The sequence below is a fragment of the Triplophysa dalaica genome, chromosome 15 (genome assembly GCF_015846415.1).
Source record: "Triplophysa dalaica isolate WHDGS20190420 chromosome 15, ASM1584641v1, whole genome shotgun sequence".
NCBI lineage: Eukaryota > Metazoa > Chordata > Actinopteri > Cypriniformes > Nemacheilidae > Triplophysa > Triplophysa dalaica.
In genome coordinates this window covers 13,414,792-13,432,678 of record NC_079556.1, presented here as the reverse complement: position 1 = coordinate 13,432,678, position 17,887 = coordinate 13,414,792, and the positions used below count along the sequence as shown (strand labels likewise).

The following is a 17,887-nucleotide window of genomic DNA, read 5'->3' as shown; positions in this document are numbered from 1 at the left end:
AGTACATTCAAGCTAAACATTTCATCAGTATGTCCTCGGGATTCTAACCCAAAACCTTTGGGCTGCTAACGCAATGGGATACACCCAATCCAGACATAGTGTGGGCAACAGCATGTAAGAGCTGGCAAACGGCTTGGACTAAAAAAGACATGGCGAAAATTTTAGGGTGTGTGGAAAAGTGATGTAAGGGATAAATTTGTGAAAAACATAATAATGTCAGTGACCTCAAACCCAAACAGAAAGAGAAGTATTATAAGCATGACTGCGACTTGCCAATATCGTTCTCCCTCTTATTTCCACTAGTAACGGTCGGGCATTTTATGAAGAATCCCTTATTCATGAGACGTGAAAGGCGCTATTGTTGGACGGCTTTCACATTCACGTTGAAGGATGTAAAAAGGAAGAGCCAGCAGACAGAAGCTTTGACCTAGACGGCCCCGCCTACTTAGTGACAGACTTGTAGCATGACCAATAAGAGAAGATGACTGAGCGAAGCGCTCATACACAAACCTGAGGGAGGGCGAGGCTATGCAAATACAGAGCGGTGCTTTCAGTGGGATGCTCTCGCTTTTCTCAGCCATTGGTCAGCTTGCGCGCGTGGAGGAGAAACCTGCTACCGACTGAGAGAATCCAGTTTGAAATTCACTCGTTATTTTCACCGTTTTTCTTACAAACGCGAAAGAACAGACGATGGCCTCCAAGTGCCCTAAATGCGAGAAGACTGTGTATTTTGGTAAGTTGATTTCATATTTCCTTTTATATTTCTCTATTTAATATTAGTGCAACGTGACGTTTTGACATAATAAACTACATCCACGTTGTATCAAGCAAATGGATTTGATTGTTTGTTGATAACAGTCAGTAAGCGATGCCAGACTTACACAGAGCAATGTTTACGATAGATCGTAAAATAAATTTGTGTAGTGACCATTTACCCTCAAAGCAATCCATTTTTTATACATGTGTTTAAAACCACCCCCATAATTAGCCGAATTTGGGCTTGCAAACGAACGTAAATATAGGTCTGTTTGACTTTAAATGTCAGCTGTACACTTAGATACGTCTGTGAAATGACAGTTTATAAAGAGGGAATTTTATTGCCCATTTCTGTACAGTAATAATAAACAGTTGTGTCCACGTCATGTCTGTAGTAGGATTTCTTTTCGTTATCGTCCACTGTCTTGACGAGATGATGTGCTGTTTCATAAAATAAAATAAAGACTGTAAGGTGGAAGTCAATTTTCTTTTATAGACTTTAACAGATGTTTTCTTTGATAACAGAGCACATGGCCCTTGCAGTAGATGTCTGGGGAGTTGTAAGATCAAAGTGAATCACTTTTATTTATGTCAATTTTCTGCCCAGCATTGTCCCCTGCTCAATATATTCCATTTCCCACTTGACTTGGGAGTCATTCCCTTCTCTTGTATTTATAAGGTTTTGCATCAGTGCATCAGAGGTGATTATTCAGATCTTATTTATGTTCTATTAATCTGTGGGTCAACTTAAAAGCCATAACACATGAACACTCAATGGAACATGTGAGATGAGGTTATAAAAAAGCAAATGCTGCTCTTTGCATTGGCTGTCTGTAAGTGGGTGGGTAGGAATGTATTTTTTTCAGAGGTTCTGAATATAATTCAGAACCCAGATTTTACATGGACCTTTAAGAGGTGACCCAATGATTTGTTTATCATACAAAATTAAAAAAGCTGTCCTTAAATTCAAACAATAAAATTGATTTATATTAGCATTAGACCCAACAAATATTGGTATGAAATAGCGAGGAAGAAACAGACGATTTGATATCTAATGTCTTTTTCATGTTCTCTGACTGACATGCACAGCCAATACATAATAGGCTTAAAGGTAGAAAGTGTATCACACAACCTGTCCATGTTGGCATGTGCCTATTCTGGCTAGCTACACTACTAAGTGATAAACTTGCAATGAGATACTGTAGTTTGATGGGATGCACAACCTTTAAGGTCAAGAACTAAAGATATGGGAAGCATGTCTGATGCCTTTTAAAAGTTGATAAGCCTTGCTATCCTAAGTATGCACCATTCACGTGGTCACTTTTGGCTATCAACATTTAGCATTTAGCTTTACTCATATCCACAACTACCATTTCAGAACAGGACCTGCAGCCCATTAGTTGTAACCAACTTAACATCACTTAACTGAGGGAAAGAAATAGTAAGGAAAAGGTGCTATAAGATGCATCTACAAGCGTCAATAAAAATCCACAAGGTTGTTAAGGCATGATGGTCGCTTAAGATGGAAACCAAATTGTATGAGATTTATTGAGCAGAAATGAGGATTTTTACTTGTGCTGTATTGTAAATGTCACAACGGTAAAAGTGGGTGTGATGTCATAGTACTGAAGAAAGCACAATTAAGTTCTCGCCACCTCAGACCTCTGTGTACGTCATAAGGGAGTTGGTCAGGAGGATGCGGGTGACTGGTCTTTTATTAGCTTCAAGTTGAAGGCAAAGCACATTCCATCCAGCTGTGGAGGAGCAGAGGCGTGGTTCTAAACTCCTCTTTTGGTCCTTGCCGGCTTTGCCTTGCAATATGTCACCAAGTGAACGTTTAAAAGTGAAGGTGGCTACATCCAACTAGGATTAATGCTCGAATCTGCACATATACACTTTATATAATTCTTGGATTCAGAAAATGTTTTTCCTTTTTAATATTTTATGCTAAATATAAACTACTCTGAATAAAAATAAAAATGATAAATATTACCAAATTCAGTATTGGTTGCAAAGCCTGTGGCTCCAGATGGCTTTTCCAAATTGAGTTTGTGGGAGTCATCGCACGTAAATTCCTTTCTGACTATATCCTGTTTCTAACTTAAGTGGTAAGCCACTGTATTGAGTGGAAGACCTTCAAACTTTCAGCGGAACCTTTTATTCATTTATGGAACAGCTGTTAGCAGATGCTGTGTGGGTTCTTTCAACTGTAAAAGCTTTAGCAACTTTTCACATAAAATGGTATTACGTCGAATAAGTTATTTCCCTTTTTCATATTTTATTCAGAATAGATGGAATTGAACAAATAGACTGTTGGAAGCAATGCAGGATGATGTACAAATAAAATCAAAGGCAGAATTGTAAGTTAACCTTGCAGCAAAATTTGAAAGTTTATATGAATGAGAACATGTTATGCCTTATTAATTTCAAACAGCACTCTTGCATTTTATCAAAGCCCACAGACGAGAGAATGACGTCAGAATTTGGTGGAACAAGAATTTTGCTTCCTTGCCTTTTCATTCCTACCTTTCATCTGTCCCTTCAGGGCCTGCTCTTTTCCTTCAGAGAAGAATACTCACATTGACTTGAGAGATGGCATCTCCATCATGTTTTCCTTTGGTTTCAGAGACCGTTCTTTTCCACTCGGTTGTTTTTCTCTCATGTTTTCCTCAACACATTTTCTGTGTGAAGGTACTAGATACGGAGAGTAACTCATAGCACACTATGTTCTCCTCCTCAAATGACCATAGTTATTTGTTCTCTCACTGTCACCATCTCTCTCTGTCTCACAAACACTAACTCACTGTGTGTAAACCTTGTGTTTTCTGCATGGCTACCCCACAATCTGTTTAAATTTGTAGAATGTGTTACATAATGCTTCTACTTGAGGTTTTGCATCCTGCTTCAAAGGGCATTGCATAATCGTGGGAGTTAGAATGGGGGGACACTCTTTATTTCTGTCAGGATTCCTAACAGGCATGAACCTACACCATAGTTACAAGAGGGTTTTTTGCCTTTGTGGCAAGGTTAGCAAAGAAAGACCTGAGAAGTTATGCAATTACGTTTTATGTAACTTTTCTTTAAATGGACATTAGTCTAATTAGATCTACCGAAGACCTGTAAATATGCATTTGTCTCTGCTTTACTGTACTTGGAGACACAAAAATAAAATTGATACTGCATGATATGATATATATGTTATGACTGATAATAAAAGACACAATAGTTCTAAGTATATATTTGTGGGTTGATTTCCTCAAAAAGTGTAAACACAGTGGGGTCTTCACAACTTCAGTGGTTGCCACCATGTTGGAGTAGTTCACCCCAAAATGAATTTGAATCCATAATTTAATCACCCTTGTGCCATACTTTCAGTATGACTTTGTTTTTAAGCCGGATAATTTGAGTTTTCCTAAAAAAAATATCTTTGCTCATATCCACATATTCATCATAAAAGTAATTCACATGACTCCAGGTAATGATTAAGTCTTCTTAAGAGAAGCTATATGTTTGTGAGTAAAACGATAAATATTTTGAGTGTATTTAGCCGCTCAAGCGCTACTGAAATCATCTAGCCCTGATTAGTTGGGTGCATGTTAGAATTTATCATTAGCTGTAGGAAAGCAGAGCGATGCACGAGGCAGCATTGATTTGTACTGACAGCCTTGGGCATTACAGTAGCACACATGCACATGCAACTCTCATTCGGGCTAGAGAACTGAAAATCATGAGGTTGCTTAATTCGTAGCTGGTAGGATTGGGCGATGTCTACAAAATTGGCATTTGGTGATGTCTACCAAATTGGCATTGGGCGATGCCTACAGTGAAACATTGTGATAGACTATGACATCGGGGAAAGGGCGAGGCAGGGGTTACATCAGTTTGCTAGATGGCCATCTGCCAAAAAATTAAGAACAATCATGTCAGGGATCCAGACTCCAAATCACATTTTGCGACCAGTTTTCAAGACAGCATGAGCATTTTTTCAAGTAATCAAGCATCGGCATTAGTCCAGGCAGGCCTTGTAGTCAAGCTTGGATATAAGCGGTCATCAGCTGATCACAAATTCAAAACCAGCCCATATCAGCTGATCCAAATTTAGAACGGAGCCATACTACCAAAATGTAAATTCAACAATCTGCCAATAAGAGATTACTTTTCTCTAAATGTTGACTTAGTTTTTTCTTGACTTGAAAGGTCCTGACTGAACTTGCGCATGTACGACCTGCAAATTTGGAATTTCTTCCAGTTGTTATTTCATGTGGAAAAAGAAGAAGATCTTGAGCCCACCAGTGTAGGCTGTGTGTGATTAGTCAATTAGTCACCATCATTGATGTTTCCTGCTACCATCGCTGACGTGCACAGTTCAGGTCATCATTTACAAGTTGACACACGCACACAGTATTACTAAGATTCACTGTTTGCTTTCACTTTCTAAGTGTCTAATACTCGCACATGCTGCGCAGCTTCTTTTTCACATTCGACCAAAGAAAAGCGCGAATGGACGAGCTTGACAGATCCACAGAATGTCAATCTGTGGACTCGCCTGTCAACATTTGTCGTGCTGTATGCGTACACATAACGGATTGGGGACGACCGCGGACCCTCCTGGTGATGAAAATTGCGTCATGCAAGGGAATCACGATGCCAGCCCAACATCATTATGGCTGTCAGCCATCGGTGATGGACGCTGTCATCGCCTATCGGCTAAAACCTAGTAGCCGGAGGAAACCGTGCTAGACTGAAGAGACAGGGCCTTGCATCAGGGCCACATCTGTGCAGCGAGGGCCTACAACCACACCCATCCTTTCCACACTACTGTCCAGAAGTTCACAGGCCAGTGCAAATTGTATATCCAAGCTTGCAATCAGATGACAATTTGAGACTTGTTTGGAGAAGGAAAGTCCTGCCACAAAGCAGTAGAGGGCTACAGGCACTGTTTGCCATCATGGTGCAGAAGGGCCATTTACTGTGATCTAGGTCTCTGATCTGATCTCAGTGCATGTTGTGTGCTATTTATAGTTTGAAAAAGCTGAGGTTCATGGGAGCTAACCACAGCAATCATTTGCTTGCTTCCTGATGCCAGGAAGTGTACGTAATAGTTTTGTCTGCATCTGAGCTGCCTTTTACCCCTGTTTCATTTCATTTTGTAAGCATGCGTGTTTGGCCAAGTCCTGCAGGCTTTCAGGTGCAAAGCTGGCGGGTTGAACTTTACTCTGTGACTCTAAGCAAAATACCATGCTGGACCCAGATGGCCTGCATGTTGTTGCGGTGCGGGAGGATACAGTTGGAGAGAACGGACTAATGTAGTAGTGATTCAAACAGATGGGTCTATGTAAATATGCCAAAGTGGAAACAAATCTGTCCCTCCCTTAAAATTGATTTCAGAGTGCACAGATATGTATAATGTATGATATTGCATTTGAGCTAGATTTTTTCAGAACTTTGGATGGTTGAAACAAAAGTACAAGTAGCCAGTTGTAACTCAATAAGGGGATGTTTATTTATACAGACCTTTCAGCGTTCTACTCTTTCATTCCTACCGAAGTCCATTATTCAGAGGAAAGAAGGATTTGGGGTACTGAGGATGCATTCTGGTTGTGGGGCCTGCAGGGTTTTCAGCCATGAATAAATGTTGTTTGAGCCTAGTGATGTTTATCTGTGATTACACATCTTCGACTTTGCTCATGGCAGGATCAGCGTGTAAGAGGCTCTCCTTTCTGTTTAGCTGTATCTGGAGTAGGACAGAGCATTAGATTTTCCCTCGTTCAATTTTTCAGTAATCACAGACTTATTAAGGGCTGCAATTAGCTTGAAAAAAAGAGTTTCCCATTTGCAGCCTCCAGAAATGAAAATTTGTTCATACACAGGCTCAGCCTCATGTAATTCCAAACCTGTATGTTTTTTTTACAGTGGAATATAAAAAGCAGGGGTCTTCAACTACTTTTCTTTGAGGGCCAGATTCCAAAAGTAAAAATAGGGTGACGGCCAGTTTTTACCATATCCTCATTACTTATGTTATTTTGTGTTTCTGTTATTTATTGCATTTTGATTCTTTTATACCGTTTTTGTTGCTTTTATTTATAGGTCATGTATTAAATCTTGCACACAAATATTGCATCCAGTATTTGGTTTTATAGATTTTTTTTAAAGAAGATTTTTGTGAAGATATTTGAATCAATAAAAGTCAAAAACGCTATTACATATCAATTGGTCTGTCCAAGAAACTGAATGCTAATACGCTATTATCACATCTTCGGGTGCATTCCAATCGGATTCATAAGCGCGGTGCACTTAAAAGGGCAAATCCGTTAAAGTGCAAGTTCTGGAGGGAGTTGAACAGCTGTTTTCATAAATATAGCAATAATTTCATACATAATGAATGCAGTAATAAAAACAACAGTTTTTCCCTTATCTGTACCCTTCCTGCAGTTACTTTCAGGGGCACAAGACATGGGTGCGCAAACCGACTGCCTGTGGCTGTTGATTGGCGAGAATAATGTTGTAAATAACATTAAGTTTCTTGGACAGACCGATCAAATCGATTTATTAGACGTCAATTTATCACAATGAGTGGCGGGCATTACTTTCGTATTGAATGTAGCAGCTTTTTGGACCTTCAAAGATGTGGCATCACAGGATGTGCATTTCTTATAGCACATCTTTCTTCAAGTCTCTCTACTCATTCGAAATGTTAAGGCCAGCAGTTGACTAGCCCTGATTTCAGCAGCGCCTCACCTACAATAGGTCTTGGTCTTGCTCTCAAGGTACGGCACATGTGAGCGTAGGGCATTTGTAGCTTTAAATAAAGTTAGACCAATTTTCTAACTAGAATGCATTGCATTTGTTAGGCGACGGTCAGTCTGTGCAGTGCCGCATTAGTCAAACACACCTATCGACATCAAATCTGCTGCAACATGTACAGTACTTAAATAAGATGGATAGTTACTGTCCTGCAAAGTTGAACCCTAATGAAACACAGCTGAGCCAGCTAATCATGTTCTTTAGAGTCACAAGAAAATTACATGCAGGTGTGTTTTATTAGGGTTGGAAATAAATTGCAGGGCAGCGGCCCTTCAACTAAAACTATATAAAAACCTAAGTAATATTTGTGAATTGGTGCAAGAGAAGATTAATTCAGTAATTATTTTGTTTGTTTTGACTCTTAACTCACTAAATTACAGAAAATATTTAAATGGGACAAATAAATAAACGTTAATTTTGAGGTTTTAATTATGTTTTGTTGTTTTTTTCGAAGTAAGACTAACAATTAGTTAATACGACAATGATTTAAATGAAAACGGTTGCGTTTTTCATTTGCATTTTTTGAAATTACAACTGAAAATGTTATCAAAACTAGTACATTAATCTACAAAACGAGTAAAAAAAGCTGTATTATGCATGTCAGTGGTAAGAGCATGGCGTTAACAATGCCAAGGTTGTGGGTTTGAACCCAGAGGTTTGCAAAGAAACAAATGTATAGGATTATGCAATGTAAGTCGCTTTGGATAAAAGCATCTGCCAAATGCATATATGTAAATGTAATAAAGAAACACTATATGCCTGCGTACATGCATAGGTTGAAGATAAAAGTATCCTGTTGGCTTATATGTGTTTAGAAGTTGGCTTATATGTGTCTCAGCCGGGAAAACGTTTATAAGAATGTTGAGTAGCTGAAGCATAGTCCTGATTTCCACTGTTTATCGCTCATAAAAATGAACAGGTACTGCATATGTGCATGACATAACTTTTCACAGATTCACATTTTTGTGAATATAACAATAACCACTTCAGTAGGGCATGTCCGTGTTACAGAGAATCATACATTAAAACCGGTTTGTTGCTCATCTTGCTCATAAATTTTTATTCCATTGTTTGTTGTAAAGTGGTTTGTTTTGAGGGATCTAGTAGCTTGGAAACCAGTGCTGACAATGCAAGACTATTAGTCTACATCCAGACCTGCATCTTCTGCTGAGAAGGCACAAGCTCAGTGGCGTGAAGGTGCCGTTACTCTCACATGAGTGCAGAGGGTTTCGTTTACAATCCCTTTGTGTCCCGGACACAGCCCATTAAACAAACCTACGTGTCGCTCATGGATCAGTTGACTCAGTGTTGAAGTGGGATGAAATTGTGGGGTAAACATTAGGAAAACATACAGGCAGGATGTTAGAGACATTTATCAACAATGGAGAAGGGGAATAAAGGTATTACCTCTATAGCTGAAAACAAAGAGCCAAGCGGATTATCTACTATGAGGTGTACGTGGTGGACTATAACCTCTGTCTGTGCTCATCAGAGCCGGACGATGTGAAGCGATCACAAGCTAGGTATAATCTTACAAAACCGTCCATTAGAATGCTTGGTTCATTTTCACCCCTCATCGAGGGTAACATGATTCCCTAATGAAATCCTGACTGATAGAGCGTCTTCCCTGTCTGGTTGAATAAACCCTTCGAGGGTCATACAATATCATTGTGTTGTTAGGGATATCTCTCTGGTATAACTTATGACAGATTAAGGGACCATGTAGTCAACCGGATTTCATTGGAATGTAAGGTCTTTAAATACAGCAAGGATGTTGAAATGGTTAAGTGTAGAAACCTAGAATTGGAATATTTGTCTGACATTGCAACAATTTACACTGGTTTCCATTTGACTGTAGAATGAGAATGTGGTTAAGTGTTTGGCTGGAGAAAGTCCAGGATCTATTCATCTAAATTAAGTGATTCCCTCAAGCCGGACAACACAACGCCTTTCCAGCAACCTCACACAACAACACAAACCCATTCGGTGGCAACTCTGTTTATCTGTACTTGATCATCCATTTATAAACACATTTACTGTGGTATACAGAATTGGGATCCTGGTTCACATTCTTCTCTTGGAGCAGAAGTTTTGATTTTAGTATTACAATAGTTTTATTCATATTTTGAATAAATCCCAAAGATTATCTCTCTGAGATCCATGCTTTAATGTGTTGCCCCACACACTTTCCAAATTGTTTCTACAACTCGGTGTAGGAGTACAGTCTGGAACAACACTATCTTGATCTACTATGCATTTGGTCGTATAAATCTCTTCTGGGGGTGAAAGTGATCTCTGTTGCCCAGAGCCAGACCCCCCAAGAGATGAACTTCGAGGGCAGCAGGACTGAAAGACTGAAAACAATACTCCACCATCAGGAACGCTAGGGAGGAGGGGGAAGCTACAGTAAAGGAAACCAATTGTTCTCTCTGGCTGATTGTGCCTTGTTCTGATAAGAGAAGGTGTTTCCTCTAGAGCGAGAGAGTTGTCTCAGCATTGTCTGGAGTCTAGGATATATACTTGGAAGGAGTATTATTAGATTTGGAGAAGTCTCCCAAGGCCCTCCCATAGAAATGGTACAGGAGGAGAAATGGAGTAGTGGGTTCCTGAGATCCTCTGTTAGTTTACTTCCCGGCTGAAATTAGTGGTGAATTGCCGCTGGGTTTCATTGTCTTACACATCAACACAGTCTTCAGCAATGGAAGCAGCCATCATTACCTCTTACAATAAGGCCGGTCCATTTTCCCAATGTTATATGATCTCACTTTGATTGTCCAAATGAAAATAAAACTACTGTATCCTTTAGCTCACACAGTTCTGAAAACTATGTAAAGCCAGTATTAATGAACATAATAGAGCACTGATGGCGTTGAGAGAGGGAGAGGTTCTTTGTTTTAACCTCCGCACTGCACGTTGTTTTTGCAAGGGGTTGGTTTTCAAACAGGAAGTTTCCTAATGTTATTCCATGGCACCCTGTATACATCTCAGGAGCTGTAGCTACTAAGATATATATATTTTTTAATAAAGCCACCAGCCAAAATAACTGATGTTCCAGCATCCAAAATTCTAAGTCATTCTTAGGGGGGGGGGTACAAAGGGATGCACCATACATGGGGGGGCTCAGAGTGATATAGTTTGAGTACCACTGGGTCATATCTGGTACAAAAGTACTTTTTAAAGAATTCCTGTGACAGTTTTGGAATCGCTGTTTAACATTTTTTTATAGCTTTGGTTTTTCATCTCTTGTCTGAAACAATTTTGCTAAAGACTGGTGGGATGGCTCAAATGCAGTAATGTGCCTTGTGTAGAAGATAAGTGCCATTAGTTTTCTAAGTGATCAGATCTCAATTTTTACCTAGCGGGTCATAAACTAGCAGAAAAATCCCATTGAAGAACGTCATATCTAGGGAATCGGAGTTGGGTTATTGAGACATAAAAGTGCAAAAAAAATCCTCTGAAATCACTGAAAATCCTTTTGGTGTCAAATTTTGCACACATACTACTCACAATTTCTTCATAAATTGTTTCAATCTGGATTATACAAATTCTATCTCTCTCTTTCTGCTCATCTCTAGCTGAAAAAGTGACGTCACTGGGTAAGGATTGGCACAAGTTCTGTCTGAAGTGTGACCGTTGCAGTAAAACTCTGACAGCAGGCAGCCATGCTGAGGTGAGTGAATGAGAGCTACGGATCGCACACTAACCCTCTGCAGCCTAATGGGGGAAAAACAAACTCCAAACAGCTGAGTATTGACTTTATGACACTGAATGAACGTTTCCACCAGAAAGTCAGCAGTTCTATTTGAAGAGTCAAGCAATAGGATTGAATCCCATTTTTTGTGTGTTTATGTCTTGCTTGCATTCTTTTCTTTCTCGTAGCATGCATTTCTCGTAGCATTTGTACCCAATTGCTGTTTCAAAGAGCTGTGTGGTAACACAATAGCATGTTTGAGGTCCCGTTATGCTAGTATTTAATGATTGGTTGAAAGGTTTTCATGCTCTCCTGTTTGCGTGACTGCACTACGACGTGAAATTGCGCATGACCCTTACAACATCCTATTACATCACTCTTAGACAACTACATCTAGATTGGAATGGCAGCAGAGGAAGCAGTGATCTTTTACAGAATCATTATGTCTATCAACATAAGTTTTGGATTCCAAGATATTGCTTTGATATTATAGGTCATCCGTTAGCATTAAAAAAGCCGTTACTGATTACTGGTGTCTGTTTATCATACATACATTTTTATAATGTTCAGAGTGTCAGAAAGAGAAACATCTTTTTCACAACAAGATGAATTTTCTTCTTAATCTCTGTGTAAGCATATTAACATCCTCAACACACGCATCAGACTCAGATTCTGGATGAAGGTCATGTTGCCACGGTAAAGTTACGATTTCTATTGGGTATTTCACATGGGTTAAAACGGGTCGGAAACCATCTTTAACCAAAGAGCCATTTATATACTTCAACATATATTTCAATGACTTCAATACTAATAACTTGATTTATGGCCACAGACGAAAATCTCACTTATAGTCCCTGTGGGGATCAATTGTCCTTTTCCTTCAATAAGATAACATGTCCACAGTAAACTCGAAAACAGTGAAAAAAAAGAAACAGTGCATACATCTGGGGCTCCAAAAGATTATTTCCATTACTTATAAACAAGGGATCAACCTTTAACAAAAACTGTGACTGTTTGGCCAGTTATTAGAAGTGCCCATGTGTAACTTGTGTTACAGTTTACTAGTGTTACAGTTTGCACATCTAATAATAAGATACAAGTAAAAAATATATTGAAATAAAATAATGTTTAATAAAATCCATGGATGTCTTATTCTTAATGAAATACTATCATCACTATGATCTCTTTTTATTATTAATAGTATTGCACCAATCGATTGACCAGTATGGTGTATGTTTCTACACACAATCATTGATGTGCACTGTTCATTGTCAGCAGACCCACACACTGTTTTCTACATACAGTAGAACCTCAGTATTTGGTCACTATAGACGGTAGATACAAGACTTTACTTTACTGTCAGACATAGTTAGTATCTCAGGATGATGATCTCTAAGTGTCCTTTATGTGTTCTGGCAGGGCAAATGAGTGTAAGCTCTACATCAAGCAGAGGTGGAAAGAGACAGGGTTTGGATTTTGTTTCCAGAATAATAGTTGAAGGTTCTGGGAAAACTGTGGGTTTGGAAAAATAATCTATAAGAGAGTTGGAAAGCTGAATTGAAATTGGATCTGATAATCGTGGGTAGTTTCAACCTCAGACATCACTCCCACAAACCCTTCATGTCTGATGCATATTATACACAAAAAAGGGTAATAGATTTCTCAAAACACTAAGCATAATCTGATTAGCGGGCTTTACACAATTTTGATCTGCTGTTTGAGAAACAAAATGGTTTACACGGTTTTCTACAAAAACAAATGTACACTCAGATCTCGGGGTTATGAAGTCATTCTGTATATACCTTCTCCTACCGGAAAAATTAATTCATTAAATTTCTTTCTGCTTTTTTGGCTAGTATACTCTGTAAAGTAGACCAGAGTTGTGTGAACGGTTAAAAGTTTGGCTATGTGAGACTGAACTAGATTTGCTTGTGAAATGCTGAAAAACTATAGAAGAACTATAAACTGACTAAACTACACCAGATCAACCAAATCTCTGTAAGCATGTGGAATTCTTCTATAACATTTCATGGTATTGACATTTTCGGATGATCAATATCATCACTGACAACATCAGGATTTCTAGTCATCGTCATGGGAATTAAGGTGTCTGCAAAGCTTTGTTGTAATGTGTGGCTCATTACACATTTTTCTTTGTGCACACCTCTGAACTGGCACTGTTCTTAGTCTCTTCCGTTTCTTTATCCTGCCCCGTGCAGCTGTAACGGTCACACAGCTGCCCTCTGACGATTCCCATGACAACACTTTCCCCTCATCGGCCCTGACCGAAGGGCTCTGAGAGGACCTGCCATTAAAATATGGTCTGTCTTCCATATCCTATGTACAAATATAGACAAACAAAGATGCACACAAAGATGCATACTTGAAATGTTTTGTACAAACACACTGTAGCTTAGTAACTGTTGCGAGTATTACCAGGGAAGGGAAGTTTACTGGGCTGTGACATTAAGGAACTAATTCACCGTTTACCATTCTGTCCTGTTTTCTTATAGCATGATGGGAAACCGTACTGCCACAAGCCATGTTATGCTGCCCTCTTTGGGCCAAAAGGTGAGAGTTGCTAATGTGGTCCAGGGTTATGAACTGTGTGTACTGTTTCCCATGCTCTTTTTTTGTTAACACAATAAATCAATTATAACATTTTTTAATCAAGGCATGCAAAATACACTGTAAAATAATTTTGTAAGCTATAAAACAATCTAAGAGCGCCCTCTGCTGGCTATTTTACAACTGTTTTAAGATAGCATCAAAAATTTGTTTTTGTATCATTCTCAAACAACTTTTTCCGATTGCAGATCATGTAATCATACTGTATAAATAATAAATAATGAGTATATTCTGCAAACAGTTATTGTGATAATGAGGATGTCAAATTTGTATAGCTGTGAATGGTGGTGAGACGTCATCATGACTTTCTTTTTGTATTATTATTTTAGGTGTGAACATTGGAGGTGCAGGCTCTTATGTTTATGAAGCTCCCACTAGCACTACACCACCCGCATCCACTGTGGACTCGGCACCCAAACCTCAAGAAAAGGGGGTCCCAGCACCATCCAGGCAACCATCTAAAGGTAAAACGAAAAAGACCATTCATGCCTATCCAAGATGAATCTGTAATGCCCTTGTGATATTGGTTTTCTTCTCTAAGTTTAATGTTTCCATTAGGGTCCTGATTACCATTTCAGGGGTTTATTTATTTTGGGGTTCTTTATACAGCAAAAAATATTTAGATACAATATAGGAATTGTAATAATATTAAAATGACAAATTTATGTTGAATTAATTTGCAATCTAAGTAGATCTATACTGCCGTCCAAAGGCAAAGTGCAGTAACTAGACATTTGGTAAAAATTGAGTTAAGGTCTGCAATGGGCATTGTGACATCTGCTATGTCTTGTGACAAATTCTCCAGGTTCAATCTTATCCCGTTTCTGAGAAACGAGAGAGTTAAAATTGCAGTAACTACAAAATCCAAGCTAATACCAAGGCAAACCGCAGTAAGTGAAGTTACTGGGTTCTGGTTTTGTTTTCCCGGCTTTGACACCGCAGATACTGCTGTCTGCCTTGGTAGCCGTAACCCTCACACAGAACCAACAAGCCAACCAGCTAGCCTACCATGGCACAATGCCGTAGTCAAATGATGGGTGAACTCGCGTTAAAACGCAAATATCCAAATACGTGTAAGGAAGATCGCAAAATATTAACTCCTAGCAAGTACCACTAATGCTGGTTGGTGTAAAAACTTCAAAGGCATTTTTCTGAGTTTCAGTGTTTGCGTAGTTACTCCACTTTGCCTTTGTAGGGCAGTATAGATAAATAGCTTCTTCATCCTGATGTTTGAATCTCTTGGGGATTTATTGTTTGTCCGATCAAGTGTGACAAATAAAAAATGAAATACACTATTTCAGAGAGTCCAATTACATTTTTTGACCTTTTATTATTTTATTTAAAATGTTTTGCCATGTGACGTTAACACTAAATCGTTCCTAAACCGTTCTGTATGCACCTGTCCTTTCAGCTGGTAGCGTCACCACCTTTTCTGGAGAAGCCAATCTGTGTCCCAGATGCAACAAGAAAGTCTATTTTGGTATGCACCTCTTTTAGACTTGTAGTTAATAATGGCAGCAAATGCAGTAGTGCTTACAGAACAACATGTCTTGTCACTTACACATGGCAGCTGAGAAGGTGACATCACTGGGGAAAGACTGGCATCGGCCGTGTCTGCGCTGTGAGAGATGCAGTAAGACACTGGCAGCAGGCAGCCACGCAGAGGTGAGTGAGAAATGAAAGCTGTAATTCTCAAATTAATGCATTCCTGAAATAAAAGAAAATTATTGATTGATTGATAACTTACCGCATATTTATTTGTATAAATTATTGTTTATTATTTGTTATAGCATGACGGTCATCCCTACTGCCACAAACCATGTTACGCTGTCCTATTTGGTCCTAAAGGTACTGTTATGTTTGTAACTCTAGGTGGAGCTATATGACAGTTTTGTTGTTTTTATTTGCAATGCTAATGTTTTGACATTTGTTCTTTGTCATCATTAAAGATAAACAATTATGCATGTTCATATGAAATTGCAAGTCTCATTTAAATATAAAAGTTGGTGTTGTATTCTCATATTTTTGCCTAATAATTCAAATCATTTTCACGCAATATTTGATTACTTTGTTATAAAACAAATTTAACCTGATGTGATTCAGATCTAAAGTATGATTTATGTTACTTATTTATTTAATTTACAGGTGTAAACACTGGTGGTGTTGGCAGCTACATATATGACAAGGAGGTCAACGCTGAGGCACAGCCTTGATTTTTAGCCCTTCCGAATCCTCAACATCACTATTATCCACTTTCAACCTAACTCACTTTCACATATTTCCCACATCTCGTCTTTTTCACGAAAAATGTGCCAGCCCGGATCTTCCTGCAGAAAAGTGATGCCACATACCGAAACCATGCCCTTTTTCCTGATCTCCAAATGTACCCCTAAAGACATATTGACTGACATGATGTACAGTATACAATGTGATCAAGTCTAATTTAACCCACGTCTTTTTTTTATAATTTATGTAAATGTTTGTCTTTATTTATGTATAATCAGTGTTTCCCTAAATTTAAACAAAGTTGTAGGAATTCAGGATCCATTCTGACAATACTGTATGAACAGTAGAACATACGTCCCTGTTCACACATAAAACAACAGAAGATCAAAAGGAGCTTTGTTTTCGGTTTGAATTGTTTGCCGACAGGGAGATTAATGTCACCTCAGAGACTCAGTGCAGGTGAGGTTCAGGAGCACATCACCATAAATCTCAACAAAAATTCTCAAATCCAGATTTACTTTTTGGCCATATGGCAACATTCCTATGCTAAAACATTTTTTATAGAGATGGTCTGAAAGATGTATTGGAGACAGTAAAGTAAAAGGCCAGGCTCTTATTATTGTTCAGTAGAGGACAAGCTTCTTCATGAGGTAGTTAGCTAAATCTTGCAGGGATTGATGGGTATGGGAGTGTATGTGATTGATGTTTGGTGACTAAGTGGCTGCAGCTAATATTTATGATGCCAGTCTAGTACCACAACTTAACGCATGGAATCAGATTAAGGAGAAAAGCATATTAACATGCTCTTGTATTGTTTTGTATTCTTTTAGATGAACCCCAGTTTCTCAGTGGTGAAACTGAAGTATTATATTTCCCAGTAGGACTTCAGCTTGTATTAAGTTCAACCACATTCTTACTGAATGGGTTTTTGTATTCTATGACTGTTTTTGCTGTTATACTAATTTCTTTGCTGTATCAGGCTTTTGGTCTTTTGAAAACTATCTTTTGAAAAGAGAGCCTGAATTTGAGTCCCGCTGCTTCTGTCTGTGTAATCTCACATTAAAGTTTGGAAGATTTGGAGGTCTTAGTGTTATATTTACTTTGTATATTTACGTTCACAGAAACACATCTTGGTGCTGAATTGTTTCAATAAATTGATCTTTCTAGAATTACCACAATCACAAAATATTTATTTTGGTTGGGTAGTTCACCTTGGTGGATATTTTGAAAAACGTTGGTAACCAAAAAACATCATCGACTTTCATTGCATGGACACAAAACCCTAGCGGAAGGTCATACAGGTTTGTAATGGTATGAGGGTGAGTAAATGATTTATTCATTTGAATTATTGGATAATCTTGTATTTGTCTGCTTATTGAGCTCTTAACCTTTTTAAAGCAAGTCAAGCATGCTGGTATTTATATGTTCTCAAACATTAGATAAAAACTTGATTTGCTTTTGCACTCATCATAAAAAGGGATTAAAGTTACAAAGAGAGGGTTAAAAATCTATTACTCTCCTCAAGGTTTCTTTGTGCATGAGACATGACTGACTGTTAGTATTGCAAAAATATGTGCGGATAACAATGTCACCTACAGGTTAAAATGTCATAATTTGGAAAAACACCATTCCCATAAACCAAGTGGCCTGTTCAGTTACATTATAAGCAATTTAAAACAATAGATGGCCTTGATCATCCACAGCAAAAGTAAAGATTTTTTTTACAGATATATATGCTGAGAGAGCTGTACAAGCAAAACTTTTTTGAGATGGATTGACCAA

At 38.4% G+C, this 17,887-nt stretch overlaps 1 protein-coding gene across 1 annotated transcript; it reads left to right on the top strand.

Annotated features, from left to right (window-relative positions):
- Positions 1 to 566: 566 nt before the first annotated feature.
- crip2 (cysteine-rich protein 2) lies at positions 567 to 17,185 on the top strand. Its single transcript, XM_056768496.1, has 8 exons — positions 567 to 733; positions 11,136 to 11,230; positions 13,765 to 13,822; positions 14,209 to 14,343; positions 15,291 to 15,359; positions 15,450 to 15,544; positions 15,670 to 15,727; positions 16,025 to 17,185. The coding sequence occupies exons 1-8, from the start codon at positions 691 to 693 to the stop codon at positions 16,090 to 16,092; spliced, it is 621 nt and encodes a 206-aa protein (XP_056624474.1). The 5' UTR covers positions 567 to 690; the 3' UTR covers positions 16,093 to 17,185.
- The last annotated feature ends 702 nt before the right edge of the window (positions 17,186 to 17,887 follow it).